Source organism: Bombina bombina, chromosome 6 (genome assembly GCF_027579735.1).
Source record: "Bombina bombina isolate aBomBom1 chromosome 6, aBomBom1.pri, whole genome shotgun sequence".
Taxonomy (NCBI): Eukaryota; Metazoa; Chordata; class Amphibia; order Anura; family Bombinatoridae; genus Bombina; species Bombina bombina.
In genome coordinates this window covers 547,254,196-547,274,983 of record NC_069504.1, presented here as the reverse complement: position 1 = coordinate 547,274,983, position 20,788 = coordinate 547,254,196, and the positions used below count along the sequence as shown (strand labels likewise).

Sequence of the window (20,788 nt, the reverse complement as noted above, 5' to 3'; positions counted from 1 at the left end):
ACAATAAACTACCAATGGCCCTTAAAAGGGCCTTTTGTGGGACATTTCCCCAAAGAAATCAGCTCTTTTTAGGTAAAAGAGCTGATTTCTTTGGGGCAATGGCCCACAAAAGGGACATTTCCCCAAAGAAATCAGCTCTTTTTAGGTAAAAGAGCTGATTTCTTTGGGGCAATGGCCCACAAAAGGCCCCCCCCCCCCAACAGTAAAACCCACCACCCACACAACCAACCCCCCAAATAAAAACCTAATCTAAAAAACCTAAGCTCCCCATTGCCCTGAAAAGGGCATTTGGATGGGCATTGCCCTTAAAAGGGCATTTAGCTCTTTTGCAGGCCCAAACCCTAAGCTAAAAATAAAACCCACCCAATAAACCCTTAAAAAAACCTAACACTAACCTCCGAAGATCCACTTACAGTTTTTGAAGACCCGACATCCATCCTCAACGAAGCCGGCAGAAGTCTTCATCCAAGCCGGCCGAAGTCTTCATCCAAGCCGGCAGAAGTCTTCATCCAGACGGCATCTTCTATCTTCATCCATCTGGCGGGGAACGGCTCCATCGTCAAGACATCCGGCGCGGAGCATCCTCTTCTTCCGACGTCTTCTGGAACAATGAAATTTCCCTTTACATGACATCATCCAAGATGGAGTCCCTTAGATTCCGTTTGGCTGATAAAATTCTATCAGCCAATCGGAATTAAGGTTGAAAAAATCCTTTTGACTGTTGCAATCAGCCAATAGGATTGAGCTCACATTCTATTGGCTGATTAGATCAGCCAATAGGATGAAAACTCAATCTTATTGGCTGATTGCAACAGCCAATAAGGTTTTTTTCAACCTTAATTCCGATTGGCTGATAAAATTCTATCAGCCAAACGGAATCTAAGGGACTCCATCTTGGATGATGTCATGTAAAGGGAAATTTCATTGTTTCAGAAGACGTCAGAAGAAGAGGATGCTCCGCGCCGGATGTCTTGAAGATGGAGCCGCTCCGCGCCAGATGGATGAAGATAGAAGATGCCGTCTGGATGAAGACTTCTGCCGGCTTGGATATAGACTTCGGCCCGCTTGGATGAAGACTTCTGCCGGCTTCGATGAAGACTTCTGCCGCTTTGTTGAGGATGGATGTCGGGTCTTCAAAAACTCAAAGCAAAGTGTGGAAAACAGCACCAACAGATATGTGGCTTGTGGGGCACGGAACCCAGGATCTGCCTTATCCTGCAAACACTCCAAGTAGAAATAATGATTTGTTCTAGCCACCAATAATTAAAAGACCTTTATTTCTTCATTAATGGGGTCTTAGACAAACATACAACGTTTCAGACCTGCTATAGGTCCTTAGTCATGTATGACTAAGGACCTATAGCAGGTCTGAAACGTTGCATGTTTGTCTAAGACCCCATTAATGAAGAAATAAAGGTCTTTTAATTATTGGTGGCTGGAACAAATCATTATTTCTACTTGGGGTCTTCAAAAACTGTAAGTGGATATTCGGGGGTTAGTGTTATGTTTTTTTAAGGGATTATTGGGTGGGTTTTAATCTTAGATTAGGGGTTTGGTCAGAAAAAGAGCTAAATGCCCTTTTAAGGTCAATGCCCATTAAAATTCCCTTTTCAGGACAATGGGGAGCTTAGGTTTTTTAGATTAAGTTTTTATTTGGGGGGGGGGGTTTGGTTGTGTGGGTGGTGGGTTTTACTGTTGGGGGGGTATTTGTATTTTTATTTACAGGTAAAAAAGCTGGTTTCTTTGGGGCAATGCCCAGCAAAAGGCCCTTTTAAGGGCCATTGGTAGTTTATTGTAGGCTAGGGTTTTTCTTTTTATTTTGGGGGGCTTTTTTATTTTCATAGGGCTCTTAGATTAGGTGTAATTAGTTTAAATATTTGATAATTTATTTATTATTTTGTATAATTTAGTGTTTTGTTTTGTAACTTAGTGTTTTTTATTTTGTGCAACATAGTTGTTAGTTTTTTGTAACTTTGTAATTTTTAATAGTAGATAGTAGTAGGTTTTTAAATATATAATATAGTTAATTTAATTTGTAGTTTAATGTAATTTTAGTATAACAGTTAGGGTAGGTTAATTAATAGTTTAATATAGTTTAATGTAATTTTAATATAACAGTTAGGGTAGGTTAATTAATAATTTAATATAGTTTAATGTAATTTTAGTATAATAGGGTAGGTTAATTAGTAGTTTAATATAATTTTAGTATAATTTTAGTATAATAGTTAGGGTAGATTAATTAATAGTTTACTATAGTTTAATTTAATTCTACGGGTAAGTTTAAATTTATTATAAGATAGGGATGAGTTAATATTTAATATAAAGTTAGTGGGTTGTTAGGTTTAGGGGTTAATAGGTTAATTTAGTTTATGGCGATGTGGGGGGCTGGTGGTTTAGGGGTTAATAGGTTTAGTAAGTGTAGTGATGTGGGAGGCCAGGGGTTTATGGGTTAATATATTTATTTAGGTTGTGGTGGGCTCCGGGAGCGACGGGATAGGGGTTAATAACTTTATAAGAGTTGCGGTGGGGTCCGGGAGCGGCGGGATAGGGGTTAAACATTTTAGTATAGTGGCGGTGTTTAGTGACAGGCTATAAATAAAGTTGGGAAAAAGCCGAATAGCAGCAAGATCGATGACTGTTAGTTAACAGTCCGCTGCTCATCGCCCCGTACTTGGTGCGCGGCTTTTTGACAGCTTTTTTTTATAAATATGGAGAGCGTATTCAGGTCCGCGGCCGCGATGTTAGGCGATGTCAGCGTATTGGTTCCTGTGAATGCAGCATAGTTGATGGCTTGATAAGTAGGCCTCAGTGCATGCAATTTTAAACAACTTTGCAATTTATTTCTTTATCTAATTTGCTTCCTTCTCTTTGTATCCATTGTTGAAAATTATGCCTAGCTAGGCTCAGGAGCAGCAATGCATACTGGGAGCTAGCTGCTGATTGGTGGTTGCTAAAATATAACAGTTGTCGTTGGCTCACCAGCTTCCCGTAGTGCATTGATGCTCCTTCAACAAAGGATACCAAGAGAATGAAGCACATTTCATAACAGAAGAAATTTTTTAAAGTTGTTTAAAATTGAATGCTCTGTCTGAATTATGAAATCATTTTTTTGGGTTTCATGTCCCTTTAAAGAGATGATAAACACCTTGCAATTACAAGCAATTTTCTGCAGTCTTGCAATAAATTAACGTACTGGGTTAGCTTCAAAATGTGTGGAATGCATTAACATCTTATCACTTATTCTGAGGAGACAATCCTGACTTGCCACTGGAACAGACACAGTTGGCAATGGTTTTGCAGTTCCTTATCTGATAATCACTGCTGAAGCTAATTAGGGACATTTATGTGGCAGGTTCAGGCTTGTGAACACTGCATTGTGCTATTCATTTTCAGATATATTATGAGAAATGGGGCAAAATAAATTATAAAAGTATATTGCAAAGTTGTTTTATTAAACATAAACATTTTATATTAAAGAGTTTACTGTCCCTTTAACCTCTTTTTCTTTTTACCAGAAAATATTAAAGTTTCAAGCGAAAAATACTGAACTTCTTGAACAGAAACAGCAACTAGAAAAACAACTTGAAGGCAAAACCCAAGAAATGAAAGGTAAGTTTTTATAGATTTTTAATTTTTGCTTGTGATTAACATATTCTGGTTTGTAAAAAATGAGTATTGGAGATAGCTAGGAATATATTAACTATATAAGTTTATATTATGCAAAAAATTATTACAATTGTGTTAATTTAGTAATCAACTGTAAGTATGATTACACACACACACATAAATATAAACTTTGTCATATACTGCAGCCTTTGATACTGTTGACCACCCTCTTTTGCTCCAAACCCTCCAATCCTTCGGCATCGGCGACACAACTCTCTCAAAGTTCTCTTCCTATTTGTCTAACCGTACCTTTAGTGTAGCCTTCTCTGGGGCATCTTCTGCCCCATTACCACTTTCTGTTGGGGTACAGCAAGGCTCTGTTCTTGGTCCCCTTCTCTTCTCAATCTACACATCATCATTAGGTTTCTTAATAAAGTCCCAAGGGTTTCAATATCATTTGTATGCCGACGACACCCAAATCTACCTCTCTGCACCGGAACTACCTTCTTCGTTGCTAACCCGTGTCTCTTACTGTCTCTCTCATATCTCATCTTGGATGTCCTCTCACTACCTTATGCTTAATCTCTCCAAAACTGAGCTCCTTATTTTCCCCCCTTCTTCCAAAATCTCCCCCCCCATTTCTCTATAACTGTTGATAATTCCATCATTACCCCTACGCCACATGCCCGATATCTTGGGGTCACACTTGACTCAGATCTTTCTTTCACTCCTCACATTCAGTCCTTGGATAAAGCCTGCTGCTTCCACCTTAAAAACGTCTCTAAAATTAGATATTTCCTTATACAAGACACAATTAAGATTTTAATCCACTCTCTCATCCTTTCCCGCCTTGACTACTGCAACTCCGTCCTCTCTGGTCTACCTAGCTGCCGCATAGCTCCTTTACAATCCATAATGAATGCCTCTGCCAGGCTCATCTTCCTTACATGTCACTCTTTATCTGCTGCACCTCTCTGCCAATCCCTTCACTGGCTTCCTCTTGCCTCCAGGATTAAACACAAAATTCTGACTCTGACATACAAAGCCCTCAACTGCACTGCTCCCCCCTACATCTCAAACCTTGTCTCCAGATACTCTCCCTGCCATCCCCTTCGCTTCACTCATGATCTCCTACTCTCCTCCACTCTTGTTACCTCCTAACATTCCTGTTTACAAGACTTCTCCAGACTGGCTCCCATCTTATGGAACTCTCTGTCTCGCTCCATAAGACTCTCCCCTAGTTTTGAAAGCTTTAAGCGCCCCCTAAAGACTCTACTATTCAGGGATGCATATAACCTACACTAACCTTACTATCTCCACTGCTATTCCCTTAAACCCCATAGCATGTAAGCCTATGAGCCCAGCTGTTTGTAGTTCACCTTCATAAGAGCCGACTACAACAGTGCTACTCTTGACAGGGCCCTCTACCCATTTTATCCCTTTAAATGATATCCTGTATACCAACTATGTTTATAGCTCAGTGGAATCTGTTGGCGCTCTACAAATACCTGATAATAATAATAAAATAATACTATAATAGCCCTTTAAAATACTTTTTATACATTTAGTTTACAAATAAACTTATATTTACATTTAATATGCACACAGATGAGTGTCATACTTTTTGATGTGCTTTACGTGTGTTTGTATAAACTTTTATTCTAGCCCTAATACTACAGCTCTCTAGTATTTTTTTTTATTTTTTTCCAAAGAGCTTTATTGAAATATTTTGATACATACATTAATACAGTGGATCTTAGTATATCATATAGGCAAATACAAAAAATACCTCATAAAGCAAAGAAAGATGGTTGTTTTAAAGGACATATTAGCAACAGTTTCCTGCAAGGGATTGTAGTTGAGATCTGAAACATGGATCTAAAACTTGCCATCAATCCTCTTCATTTTAACTAAATTTTCTTAAATAACAATAATTATGCAAAACAGTGTTTTCTATAGTATTATGTCCAAGTTAGAGAACTTATTGCATTTCTAGAAAAACAGGCCAACTAAACAATGCAATGTAGTGGAGAGGTGAATGTTAAAAACACCCACAGCGGTGTTACAAAGGCAGAGTCTAATGAATATAAGATAGTAGGGTCCGGTTTGATGTAGCGGGCTATAGCATGTTAGTGTGAGGCCAGCTCTGTGCCTAAAACGTATATAGCATTTCATGTTTAACATATTATCTGAACCATATTGATGTTAGAAAAAGGAAGAGAAGAAAACGGGCTGATTTTTTTTAAGGCTGTTACATGTTGTGCTGAGCGAAGTTTAGAGATGTCAGTTGCGCTAAACATTCTCTGGTAATTCTGTTTTACCATTCACTTGTAATACCAGATAATGCACTATTCTTAGTGCTGGCCCGCAATATTAATAGTGCGCCCTGTGTGATCAGTAGCGCTCCACTTGTAATCTGCACCTGAGTGTTTGCCTATTCTGAGGACTGGGAGTACACATAACAGGTTTCACAAACCCTGCTACACATCTGCCGCTTAATGGTCTAACACAATGGCATGGGTTAACCTTGCCTACCCCAGGAACAACTCCAGATTGGCTCCTCCAAATAAGGCAAGTTGTGAGGGGTTTGGCTATTGAAAAACAATAATAAGATATTAATGCATTAAAAAATATTCACTGTAATTAGACTGCTGAAAAATCATGTAATTATATGGTGTTTGCTGTTAATTGCACAGATCCGGAATGTATGAGATATTTTAGATGGAGTTAAATTCATCAGTTGTAATGAAGATACACTTTAAATTACTTTTTAATGTAGTGCTGCTGAAATTCAAATATCCTGCACTCTGGCCGCCCACTTCAAAACTAATTTTTTTTGTGAGCTAATGGTTTGGAACTGTTGTCCAATTGGCGCTCTAAACATACTTTGTAGTTAGAGCACTGATTGGAGAACAGTTCAAACCGTTAACTTACAAAAAAAACTTTTGAAGCAGGGGCCGGAACACTGAGTATTTAAATTTCAGTGCTACATTAAAAAGTAAGTGATAGCGCATATACAATACAACTAATGAATTAAATTCCATCTAAAATATCGCTAACATTCCTGATCAGTTTATATAATGAAGGAAGCTTACCATCACTATAATCATCTATACGGCTGACAGCTGAAATTGTGGAGGTGTTTGGTGAAGCATTTTTTATGAAAGTACAGTACATATATTTTTTTTTATGAGGTGAAAATATTTCTTATACAGGCATTTGTTTGTGTCAAAAATGCTTTCTTTGTTTCCATTAAGGACATTTTCATTGTCTTATTTCAGACAAAATGGACGAACTCACTAACCAACTGTTTGCTGATGTGAAAAAAGAAGAGAATCATAGAATGTAGGTGACGTATTGAAAAGTCCTTTAAAATACACTAAACTCAATCTCCTTTCTTTTTAAGACATTTTCATAAAAACTTGTGGAGATTTGTAGATCTCCACCAACAGAACTGTGGAAGCTGTCCCTAGAAGCCAATGCTTTTCTGTTACTTTCAATTTAGCTTTAGTTGAATACGGCAATAGACAAGTAAACAATCTATTGTGTGCATGTGAGAGCATCAATTAAACATGTTTCAACTATATTTAACCCCATTTACTACCGGGACTTTCAGAGAAAAACTTGCCCAAAATACTGGAGAATTTTTAAAAAAATTTCTATCACTCCAAACAGAAATAGAGCCTTTTTTTTTATTTACCTGTTAAAACTATATATATTTTTAAGTGGACAACCCAAGGTATTCATCTAGGCCCATTTTAGTATATTTTATGCCACCATTTCACCGCCAAATGCGATCAAATAAAAAATGTTTTTGATTTTTTTCACAAACTTTGGTTTTCTCACTATAATTATTTACATACTGCTTGTGCTATCATGGCGCAAATGGTTGTAAAAATTTCTCTGGGATCCCCTTTGTTCAGAAATAGCAGACCTATATGGCTTTGCCATTGCTTTTGGTAATTAGAAGGCCGCAGCTGCGCACCACACTTCTGTTATTCCTGACAGTGAAGGGGTTATTTAGGTAGCTTAAAAGGTTAATTTTTGCTTTAGTGTAGAGGTTACCCTCCCACCTAACACTCCCCAACCCCTGATTCCTACCTAATCCCTCCCAAACCGCTCTCTTCTCTCCCACAACCCTAACTGGTCACCCCCATCTTAGGTACTGCCAGTATGAAAATATAAGGCTTTTTTTAAATAAAATATTTTTTATTTTATTCTAATGTTTTCTGCAGTGTAGGATCTCCCCTTACCCCCCAACCTCCCTGATCCCCCCAAACAGCTCTCTGAACCTCCCCCCTCTAACTATTAGCTGCCATCTTAGGTACTGGCAGCTGTCTGCCTGTACCTATATACCGTTTTTTTATTTTTTTATATATATAATTTTTTTTATTTTTTTATTTATTATTTATTTTATTATTTTCTGTGGCTCCGTTACATGTGCAGCAGATGCCTGGAGCTTCAGGAACTGCAGCTCTCTGCTGTACCTTAACAGCCAAGACTGCTGGAGCTTCCTGAAGCTTAGACGTATATTTACGTATTGCGGTACGATAGTCAAAGTACCGCAAGTCTGTATAAAGGTAGAACAGAAGAGGGCACCACAATAGTGCACGATCAGTGATACTTGGTCTCCATACATGCAATACAGGTTATACTTACAAAGTATAAAGCACTTAAGTGCCACAAATGCCTGCTGGACCTTTAATAGCTGTCCAGAAAGCTATCCTCCCGGTGCAGATTCCCAAACGAAACTATGCTCTCATAGGGTCTGTAGACTGCCATCTTGATCTCGATTCTCCAGGCTCAGCTGATATTTTGGATATACCTCCTGGAAATGCTGTGAGTGGTTGATGGCATAAAGAAAACGAGTCACAGTGTTGACTATATATACGTCTTACTGGGTGAAGGGGTTAAATTTATATTTAAACTAAGAGTAAATGCATGTTCATGTAGAAATATATCCCTAAAGACAGCTTGGTTACTACAAGACCAGAAACCCACACCCAGTTGGTTAAATAGTTTTTTTTTGTTTTTTTTTTCATCTGCTCAAGTAGTGGAGTTCATTATTTTTTTATGTTATACTACTTTAATTAAATGTAAGCATAAAACACTTCACACATACATACATACACACAAACAAACATATATATATACATAGACACACACATATATATATATATATATACACATATATATATATATATATATATATATATATATATACATATATATATATATATATATATATATATATACACACACGTATATATAGACCAGTGGCTCTCAACCAAGTGACCTCAAGGCTAAGTAAATTTTAGCTGGACATGTCCAGGGCCCTGTAAAATATATGTGTGTGTATATATATATATATATATATATATATATATATATTGATTATAATGCATTGGTGTAAGTGGGGGAAGAAAATATATACATTTAGTGGTGTCAGTGGAACTCGGCTCGGCTGTTGAGGAACCAGGATATAGTCACACACATATATAGACACATAAACACAAAAAAACACGTTTGACCCATTCAATTTCCCGCCCCTTTTTATATAACATTTCTCGTTATTTCTGCCGCAAAATCTTGTTTCCATTAATGACCTTTGTTTCCTCCATTAAGTCTAAATATAAATGAATCCCTTTGTTTCATAGCATTTCCATGTGTTTTGTTATACAAACTAGGGATAATGGTTTACTTCTCAAAAAGGAATACATTTTACAGTTATATTTTGGATTGTACTGGAATACAACACTTAGCTCACCACTTGTAATATGTGCACAATGAGCTATATAATAGCACACCCTGCACTATCCATTAAAAGTATAGGGTGTGCTTAAAATGTTTCAGTCGTGTTAAGAAGCTTTGTTTAAAATATTTAACTGTCTGCTTGAAATACCAGATTATGGGCTAGGTCATGAGTGATAGACTGGACTATTCTGGGTAAAATATTGTCAATCAAGCATATGTTTGTCTGGTATTGTTAAAAATATAATACATAGAACAAAACATTATATACAATCAAAGTAAAAATGTTTACTACCATGAATAAAAAAAAGTACAGACAAAATTCTATATTAACCTGATACCAATTTTTATAGCACATTTCATGTTATAGTAGAGCCAAAGATTTGTATCAACAGCTGATACTATATTCTGGTGTAAATAATAGTCGGCCAGATTATGAGTTTTGCTAACTTGCACGTTATTCTCACCGCTCACTTACCTACAACGCTGGTATTACAGGTTTTCCTAAACCCGACGTTATTAGGCAAGAAGTGAGCGTAGAGCAAAATTGAGCTCCATACCACACTCCAATACCAGCGCTGCTTAAATCAGTGGTGAGCTGGTTGTACGTGCTTGTGCACGATTTCCCCATAGACATCAATGGGGAGAGCCGGCTGAGAAAAAGTCTAACACCTGCAATAAAGCAGCGTAAAGCTCAGTAACGCAGCCCTATTGATTCCTATGGGGAAACACATTTTATGTTTACACCTAACACCCTAACATAAACCCCCAGTCTAAAAACCCCTAATCTTACACTTAACCCCTAATCTGCCACTCCGGACATCGCCGCCACTATAATAAACATATTAACCCCTAAACCGCCGCACTCCCGCATTGCAAACACTAGTTAAATATTATTAACCGCTAATCTGCCGCCTCTAACATCCCTGCCACCTACCTACATTTATTAATCCCTAATCTGCTACCCCCAACGTCGCCACCACTATACTAAAGTTATTAACCCCTAAGTTTAACCCTAACCCCCCCCAACGTAAATATAATTAAAATAAATCTAAATAATACTTACTATAAATAACTAAATAATTCCTATTTAAAACTAAATACTTACCTGTAAAATAAACCCTAAGCTAGCTACAATATAACTAATAGTTACATTGTATCTAGCTTAGGGTTTATTTTTATTTTACAGGCAAGTTTGTATTTATTTTAACTAGGTAGAATAGTTATTAAATATTTATTAACTATTTAATAACTACCTAACTAAAATAAATACAAATTGACCTGTAAAATAAAACCTAACCTGTCTTACACTAACACCTAACCTTACACTACAATTAAATAAATTCCCTAAATTAAATACAATTAACTAAATTCAATACAATTAGCTAAATTACAAAAAAACAACAACACTAAATTACAGAAAATAAAAAACAAATTACAAGATCTTTAAACTAATTACACCTAATCTAATAGCCCTATCAAAATAAAAAAAGCCCACCAAAATAAAAATAAAAAACCCTAGCCTAAACTAAACTACCAATAGTCCTTAAAAGGGCCTTTTGCGGGGCATTGCCCCAAAGGAATCAGCTCTTTTACCTGTCAAAAAAAATACAAACAACCCCCCAACAGTAAAACCCACCACCCACACAACCAACCCCCCAAATAAAACCCTAACTAAAAAAACCTAAGTTCCCCATTGCCCTGAAAAGGGCATTTAGATGGGCATTGCCCTTAAAAGGGCATTTAGCTCTATTGCAGCCCAAACCCCTAATATAAAAATAAAACCCACCCAATACACCCTTAAAGAATCCTAACACTAACCCCTGAAGATCCACTTACAGTTTTGAAGAGCCGATATCCATCCTCAACGAAGCCGGGAGAAGTCTTCATCCAAGCGGCAAGATGTCCTCAACGAAGCTGGCAGAAGTGGTCCTCCAGATGGGCAAAAGTCTTCACCCAGACAGCATCTTCTATCTTCATCCTTCCGACGCGGAGCGGCTCCATCTTCAAGACATCCGGCGCGGAGCATCCTCTTCAATCGATGGCTTCTTCTACAATGAAGGTTCCATTAAATGACGTCATCCAAGACAGCGTCCCTTAGATTCCGATTGGCTGATAGAATTCTATCAGCCAATCGGAATTAAGGTTGAAAAAATGTAAGACAGGTTAGGTTTTATTTTACAGGTCAATTTGTATTTATTTTAGCTAGGTAGTTATTAAATAGTTAATAACTATTTAGTAACTATTCTACCTAGTTAAAATAAATACAAACTTGCCTGTAAAATAAAAATAAAACCTAAGCTAGCTACAATGTAACTATTAGTTATATTCTAACTAGCTTAGGGTTTATTTTACAGATAAGTATTTAGTTTTAAATAGGAATTATTTAGGTAATGATAGTAATTTTTATTTAGATTTATTTTAATTATATTTAAGTTAGGGGGTGTTAGGGTTAGGGTTAGACTTAGATTTAGGGGTTAATAAATTTAGTATAGTGGCGTCGACGTTGGGTGCGGCAGATTAGGGGTTAATAAATGTAGGTAGGTGGCGGCGATGTTAGGGGCGGCAGATTAGGGGTTAATAATATTTAACTAGTGTTTGCGAGGCGGGAGTGCGGTGGTTTAGGGGTTAATATGTTTATTATAGTGGCGGTAATGTCAGGAGCGGCAGATTAGGGGTTAATAATTTTCTTTTAGTGTTTGCGATGCGGGAGGGCCTCGGTTTAGGGATTAATAGGTAGTTTATGGGTGTTAGTGTACTTTTTAGCACTTTAGTTATGAGTTTTATGCTACAACTTTGTAGTGTAAAACTCATAACTACTGACTTTAGAATGCGGTACGAATCTTGACGGGGCCCATAGGAGGCCGAAACGATCGTCTGGGGTTGTCGTGTTCCTTGTTCAGAGGAGAATTGCCTGGTATTTCGGGGCTGGACTGACCTTACTTGGCGGGATCAGACTGATATACTTCAGGAAAGTTTTCTTCTGTGAAAAGCACACTGGTCTAAAAGAGGCTGCCTCCGGGTGGTAAATCGCCATAGAACAAGCCACTGAGCTGTTGTTCGTTCCTGGTAGAGCGCTTCTCTCTTTGTATGCAAATCTTGACGGGATAGGGTGTACCGCTCACTTTTTGGCCTCCCAGGACAAGCTCGTAATATGGAAGTTCCATTAAAAAAAGATTATACGCAATTTGCGTAAGTTGATTTGCGGTAAGGTCAAAAAAGTGTGCGGTGCCCCTAAATCTGCAAGACTCGTAAAACCAGCGGTAGTGATAAAGCAGCGTTATAACCTGATAATGCTGCTTTTTCACTATAACGCAAAACTCGTAATCTAGCCGAGTGTTTTTTTCTGATAAGGAGGAGGGTGAGATGCTATTATTAACTCCAATAACTACTGGTAATGTCACCATCCAAACCCTACTCAATCACTTAATAATCTTATGTTCCCTTAAAATACCTAGAAAATAATACAGAGATCCGTTTGAAATAGCACATGGGTATATTTGTTATCAACATTGCAAACATTTATTTAGCTTTTTTTGTTTTTCTTTGAACAGAAAAATTGAGAAGAATTTTGAAATCCAGAGACAGGATTATGAAAAACTGATAGAAACTTTGAAAGAGGAAATCCGAGCTTTGAAAGAGAAGAATAAGCAGCTGTTGCAACAGATGGGGGAGCAACAAGATATCAGCAACCTATTAAAGATCGAGGTAGCTCAACTTTCCAGTCAAGCAAAGGTATGTGTCCTGGACCAAAAAAAATAGCTTAGATAGCAAGAGAACAAAGAAAAATTCATATTAGGAGTAAATTAGAAAGTTGCTTAAAATTGCATGTTCTATCTGAATCACGAAATAAAAAATGTGGGTTCAGTGTCCCTTTAAGGTCTGATGATCTAAAGCTCCCTGCTATGGAGATGATCTAACCACCTTGTCAGTACTGTGAGGACCTTCAAATCTAGCTATGCAGCGTTCTGGATATGAAGGAGAGAAATACATTGCAATATAATGCTCAAAAAATGCCCCTTAAACACTGGGCGTGATTTCTCTCCATGCCTATCAGTTTTTGATAGTCAGGCCCTTAGTGTTCTCAAGATTTGGATTTTTTGTAGTGCATGTCTGTGTTATGGTTATCAGGCTTTTCCTACAGGCTTTTTTGAGTAGAGATTCTATAATGCATCCTGATATTTGAGGCCTGTTAAGCTTAAAGGGACAGTCTACATTAGTAATAAACATTCATACTTGTCTTCATTGCCCCAGATTATTTTTTATACCTGCTTGTCTGTATGCAGTGCCCAACAGAAATTGAGATTTTTTTCAAAACTTTGGCTCCATTCTGAAACTAAATATGGCCCCTAAACTCCTCCTAGGGCCCCTAAACTCCTCCTACCCTCATCTTCTTCTTCCCCAGTGTACCTATCAGCAGAGCAATACAGGAAGAGTTCACATACTGTAACCCTTCACAGTGACATCACTACGTGAATAAAGCGCATGCACAGAACACATGGAATGCAAGACAAAGTTTATTTGCGATTCCATGTTAAATTCAGGGACCTAGCTAATGTGCTGTAAATATGATGTCAAGGATAGGAGGAGTTTAGGACCCATATTTTGTTTCAGAACGGCCCCAAATGTTTGAAAAAATCTCGATATCCATTGTGCATTGCATACAGACAGGTAAAAAAGAATAATCTATGGGCAATGAAGATAAGTATGCAAGTTTATTATTAATGTAGACAGTCCCTTTAAGACTTTTTCTAAATGAAGTAAGGTCTCTTAGCAGAATTATTAAATCAGACCATTTTAGAGATTGTATATAAAAATGATTACATTAGCACAAGGGCCTAAAATATATCAAAGTGCAATCATAAAAAAACTTTATTGCTCAAAAATATACAAAATGAATGCCTAGTTCATTTAAATAGACTAATACATACATAGAAAAACAAATAAAAAATAAGTACAAGACTATTATGTCTACATTTGTAGGGTTAGGATATACTAAATAAAATTATTAATATGTACACAAGCCCCATGAGAAACCTAATGGGGTTGAAATGCGTGTTGTCTTTTAAAAAGTTACGCTCTTCCTACATGCGTCTGGATGCTTGTATCGGCCGCTTACTCAAGGATCAGCCAGTACCTTGTTTGCCTTTGCAGCGACATATGTGCTGCGTATGGAACCTCACGGACAGTGCTGCTTTGCAGTCTGGGCAGAATAGTGATGTTAAGTTTATGCTGAGAATACTTTCTATGAAGATAGCATGATGGACACCTATAATCCAGTGTTCGGAATGTACTATGGTAATTGTAGGTCTGTGAACTATAAACTAGTGGTGATTTTGTATCATCATACTTATAGTAACAAAACTAAGGTGCTTCCCTGTGCTAATTGCAATAATATGTTACACTATCTATAGTTGCAGTAGCACTACTAAATATGGTATATATTTATGAGAGCTTTGCGTTTATTACTGCAGTTGCCTAAAATCGGTTGATTTCCTCACTTCTCTGATATGTTATTTTCCTTTTTGTGTGACTACCAAGGATAGCATAGATCCCTATATTTAACCTGCTCAGACATTACCCATCTGTATTCAGACAAGGTCTAATGAGGGCTGGGATTTTGCTTGTCATTTTACTGGTAAATTATGTCCATCTATTAATATTTTTATTTATTACATATTATCCCTACACATGTAGATATTATAGTCTTGTACTAATCATATATTAAGAGTGTCATATTCCCTGTCTTTTATGGAGAGCTGTATTATCATCCTGTTCATATATCTTTACTTTAAAACTTTTTTCAACTAATATTTTTAAAGGGCCTGTACCACAAATATTTTCTACTAGTGTTCCCTAATTTAATTGCAGTTTTAAACTTTACTATCTGGTGTATGAAACCTTTTGTTGTTATAATAATAACTAGTATTTATATAGCGCCTTTCTCCCAGTGGGACTCAAAGCGCTTTTTCAGCGCTCGCTCTCAGAATTAACCAAATTGGCAGCTGAATATTAAAAGTTTTTATTATTACCCAATTTAATGGTACTCATTTTATCGACCTTGAAAGGATGAAGGGCTGAGTCTGCCCTGCCAGGTTTTGAACCTGTGACCTTGAATCTTTTTAAACAGGCTTTATTTGTAGTCAGTCAACTGAGCTACCTCACCAGCCTTGTTATTACCAATTGTAATTCACAACTGCATTCTGATCCATAACAAGATGGCATTTATGCTCCATGTACTAAGCAGTGTAAGCTGCTCAGGAGCCGTTGTAGGGCAGGTTCGCACATGCAAGCCTGCTTCCCGCTATATAAGTAGTAGTGGTCATTAGACCGCTGCGTGGCGGAGAGAAATCACCCGAACTCACTCGGGGCGGGTTGATTGACAGACCCTTTTATTGCACGGTTGGTCATGTGAGAGAAGGGGCGGGCATTGCACATACAGGCAGCAGAGTAACAGTATCTGTTGCCCGTATGCAGCGAAGGCATGCAGACAACTTCTCTAATTGAGAAGCTTGTTCGCACACCGCTTAATTCATAAAGGCCATAGTGCTTTTTAACTAGAGAGGGCTATAAAATATGCCAACCAGAGGGTAAAGCCCAACTGGAACCTGTATGTACATATTACACTGTGGAGGAAGGGGTTATGCATTTGGGAGGCATTTAAAAGTGCTGGAGGTATGCCTCTTTACCAAGGAAATTAAAAACCCATTCACTTAATTAGAATGGTCCTTTAACAAGTTTCTAATTGAGGGTAGCATCTAAAGACAGACAGGATATTTTGTGTTTAATTACAGGATGTTGTGCAGAAATGAAATTCAACCACTCAGACTTTCTTAATACATTTCAAGCATCTTAAGATGAATTACATAACTCCACAGCATGACTGGTATTAATCTGCACAATGCACAATATTTGTTTTTATTACATAACATTCCGGTAAATTCCCAGTTTAGTCAAGTCTTATACAGAAGACATTTTAATGACTCAGACAACATTCATTTCTCCTTTGAACTGTATTAAAAAACTTTGAATAAGAAGAAATCATGCATACACTAGCTGACCTGCTTACATCACTGTGCTGTAATTAAATATAGCTATGAAATGCATTTTTCATCTCCAGTAACAAATCATTGCATTGTGTTTATTGTGCTTATTCTTTTACACTTTAATATTGTATTAACCTTTTAAAAGTTTGGTTCTTTTTTTCAATATACAGTATATAATAACAATAATAATAATAATAATAATAATAATAAAGTTTGGTTCTTTTTTTAATATTTAGTATAATAATAACATTTTCTATTAGCTTAATTTTCATTCCCTACCCTGTGTTTGTGGGATAATTCTAATATTCTGATGTTGTTCTTGTTCCATGTATACACCAGCTAGGCTTGGCTGATAGGTTTGTTGACAGGATAGGAAATTAGATGGTACATGTGGTGTCTTCCTCACTGGTTGGTTCAGATAATATTTAATGTTCTACAGTAATTAACAAGGGGCTCTTATTGACTACATTTTTCTTTCAAGGCCCACTAGCCTTGATATATGGGATTCAACTCCTGGACGCTAGGAGGAGTCAAAGATACCCCAAACACCAAGAGCTTTTGAGCCCTGCCACTTCCCTGCATATCCCAGTCTTATCTTTGCCTCCACAGGAGAGGGTGAAAAATTGAGGTGCTCCAGATTCTACTTTGAAAGGGGTTCTCAGACCTATGTGAGACATATTCTCTCCCTCGGACTGCTGACCTTGGACAGAAGGATATATAGATAATGACACTATATTTCCCTAAGGGATTTATTCACAAGCCTGCCACAGGTGTTGTGGGGACCTTTACCTTAGCCTCCTCCTGTTGGGTTGTTGTTTTATTCCTCTCAAAATCCTCTGCTGTTGCTTACCCAGCACAGGATAGGCTTTTCTACTGGATGCAGTCTCCTCTGAAGCTTATAGGCACTGTAGAATGGATGCTGTTTAGGAAAGTATAAAGCACTTACATACCCCGCAGGCTATTAGTAGGTACATTTATTCATGTATAGCATAGCCAGGGGACATTCCAGGTAACAAACACATTTGAGCCACATATATTTTACACATTTTACTATTGTGTAATGCATTGCACATTTATTTATGGGTTGTTATGTTGTGCACTGTTTTTTTTAAACTGGTAGCAAATAAACAATTTAATACATTTTATTACTTCTTATGCCCTTGTGGTTTGCGGAATGTTTTATCTCTAACACTGTAAACATTTTTTCTTCTGTTAAGTGTGATCAGTCCACGGGTCATCATTACTTCTGGGATATTAACTGCTCCCCTACAGGAAGTGCAAGAGGATTCACCCAGCAGAGCTGCATATAGCTCCTCCCCTCTACGTCACTCCCAGTCATTCTCTTGCACCCAGCAACTAGATAGGTCGTGTGAGAGGACTATGGTGATTATACTTAGTTTTATATCTTCAATCAAAAGTTTGTTATTTTAAAATAGCACCGGAGTGTGTTATTACCTCTCTGGCAGAGTTTGAGGAAGAATCTACCAGAGTTTTGCTATGATTTTAGCCGGAGTAGTTAAGATCATATTGCTGTTCTCGGCCATCTGAGGAGTGAGGTAAACTTCAGATCAGGGGACAGCGGGCAGATGAATCTGCATAGAGGTATGTAGCAGTTTTTATTTTCTGACAATGGAATTGATGAGAAAATCCTCCCATACCGATATAATGTCATGTATGTATACTTTACACTTCAGTATTCTGGGAGAATGGTACTTCACTAGAATTACACTGTAAGAAAGACATAAAGCTGTTTAATAACTAGAGATTATGTTTAACGTTTTTGCTGGAATGTAAAATCGTTTTCATTTGCTGAGGTACTGAGTGAATAAATGTTTGGGCACCATTTTTCCACTTGGCAGTTGCTTAAATCTGTTTTTTCTGTCAGTTTCTGTTCTCCCTCACTGCTGTGTGTGTGGGGGAGGGGCGCTTTTACTATGCATCAAATATTTCAGTCAGCAACTCATTGTATTCCCTGCATGATCTGGTTCATCTCTACAGAGCTCAGGGGTCTTCAAAACTTATTTTGAGGGAGGTAATTTCTCTCAGCAGAGCTGTGAGAATTATAGTTTGACTGAAATAAAAACTTTTATTCTGTAATTTGTTTCCTGCTTTCAGAAATTGTTATCTTTGCTAATGGGATTAAACCTTTGCTAAAGTTGTGTTGTTTACAAGGATTGAGGCTATAACTGTTTCAATTTATTAATTTTTAACTGTCATAGATCTTCTGTGCTTCTTAAAGGCACAGTACGTTTTAATATTATTCTATTTGAATTGTATTTCCAAGTTGCAAGTTTATTTGCTAGTGTGTTAAACATGTCTGATTCAGAAGATGATACCTGTGTCATTTGTTGCAATGCCAAAGTGGAGCCCAATAGAAATTTATGTACTAACTGTATTGATGCTACTTTAAATAAAAATCAATCTGTACAAATTGAACAAATTTCAGCAAACAACGAGGGGAGAGTTATGCCGACTAACTCGCCTCACGTGTCAGTACCTACATCTCCCGCTCAGAGGGAGGTGCGTGATATTGTAGCGCCGAGTACAGCTGGGCGGCCATTACAAATCACATTACAGGATATGGCTACTGTTATGACTGAAGTTTTGGCTAAATTACCAGAACTAAAAGGTAAGCGTGATCACTCTGGGGTGAGAACAGAGTGCGCTGATAATATTAGGGCCATGTCAGACACTGCGTCACAGGTGGCAGAACATGAGGACGGAGAACTTCATTCTGTGGGTGACGGTTCTGATCCAAACAGACTGGATTCAGATATTTCAAATTTTAAATTTAAACTGGAAAACCTCCGTGTATTACTAGGGGAGGTGTTAGCGGCTCTGAATGATTGTAACACAGTTGCAATACCAGAGAAAATGTGTAGGTTGGATAAATATTTTGCGGTACCGACGAGTACTGAGGTTTTTCCTATACCTAAGAGACTTACTGAAATTGTTACTAAGGAGTGGGATAGACCCGGTGTGCCGTTCTCACCCCCTCCGATATTTAGAAAAATGTTTCCAATAGACGCCACCACAAGGGACTTATGGCAAACGGTCCCTAAGGTGGAGGGAGCAGTTTCTACTTTAGCTAAGCGTACCACTATCCCGGTGGAGGATAGCTGTGCTTTTTCAGATCCAATGGATAAAAAGTTAGAGGGTTACCTTAAGAAAATGTTTGTTCAACAAGGTTTTATATTGCAACCCCTTGCATGCATTGCGCCGATCACGGCTGCAGCGGCATTCTGGATTGAGTCTCTGGAAGAGAACATTGGTTCAGCTACTCTGGACGACATTACGGACAGGCTTAGAGTCCTTAAACTAGCTAATTCATTCATTTCGGAGGCCGTAGTACATCTTACTAAACTTACGGCGAAGAATTCAGGATTCGCCATTCAGGCACGCAGGGCGCTGTGGCTAAAATCCTGGTCAGCTGATGTTACTTCTAAGTCTAAATTGCTTAATATACCTTTCAAAGGGCAGACCTTATTCGGGCCCGGGTTGAAAGAGATTATCGCTGACATTACAGGAGGTAAAGGCCATGCCCTGCCTCAGGACAAAGCCAAAGCCAAGACTAGACAGTCTAGTTTTCGTTCCTTTCGTAATTTCAAAGCAGGAGCAGCATCAACTTCCTCTGCACCAAAACAGGAAGGAGCTGTTGCTCGCTACAGACAAGGCTGGAAACCTAACCAGTCCTGGAACAAGGGCAAGCAGACTAGGAAACCTGCTGCTGCCCCCAAAACAGCATGAATTGAGGGCCCCCAATCCGGGATCGGATCTAGTGGGGGGCAGACTTTCTCTCTTCGCCCAGGCTTGGGCAAGAGATGTTCAGGATCCCTGGGCGCTAGAGATAATATCTCAGGGATACCTTCTGGACTTCAAATACTCTCCTCCAAGAGAGAGATTTCATCTGTCAAGATTGTCAACAATCCAGACAAAGAAAGAGGCTTTTCTACGCTGCGTACAAGAGCTCTTGTTAATGGGAGTAATCCATCCAGTTCCACGATCGGAACAGGGACAGGGGTTTTACTCAAATCTGTTTGTGGTTCCCAAAAAAGAGGGAACTTTCAGACCAATCCTGGACTTAAAGATCCTAAACAAATTCCTAAGAGTTCCATCGTTCAAGATGGAGACTATTCGGACAATTTTACCTATGATCCAAGAGGGTCAGTACATGACCACTGTAGATTTAAAAGATGCTTACCTGCACATACCGATTCACAAAGATCATTACCGGTACCTAAGGTTTGCCTTCCTAGACAGGCATTACCAGTTTGTGGCTCTTCCATTCGGATTGGCTACAGCGCCAAGAATCTTCACAAAGGTTCTGGGTGCTCTTCTGGCGGTACTAAGACCGCGGGGAATCTCGGTAGCTCCATACCTAGACG

The 20,788-nt window shown here is 38.1% G+C and overlaps 1 protein-coding gene across 1 annotated transcript in view; it reads left to right on the top strand.

Moving 5' to 3' along the window:
* The window catches only part of MYO5C (myosin VC), a 315,165-nt gene that overhangs the window by 176,576 nt on the left and 117,801 nt on the right, over positions 1–20,788 (top strand). The window contains exons 23-25 of the mRNA XM_053717482.1: positions 3,516–3,609; positions 6,888–6,951; positions 12,912–13,092. Of these exons, the coding sequence (XP_053573457.1) occupies positions 3,516–3,609; positions 6,888–6,951; positions 12,912–13,092 (339 nt within the window). The remainder of the gene's footprint in view (positions 1–3,515; positions 3,610–6,887; positions 6,952–12,911; positions 13,093–20,788) is intronic.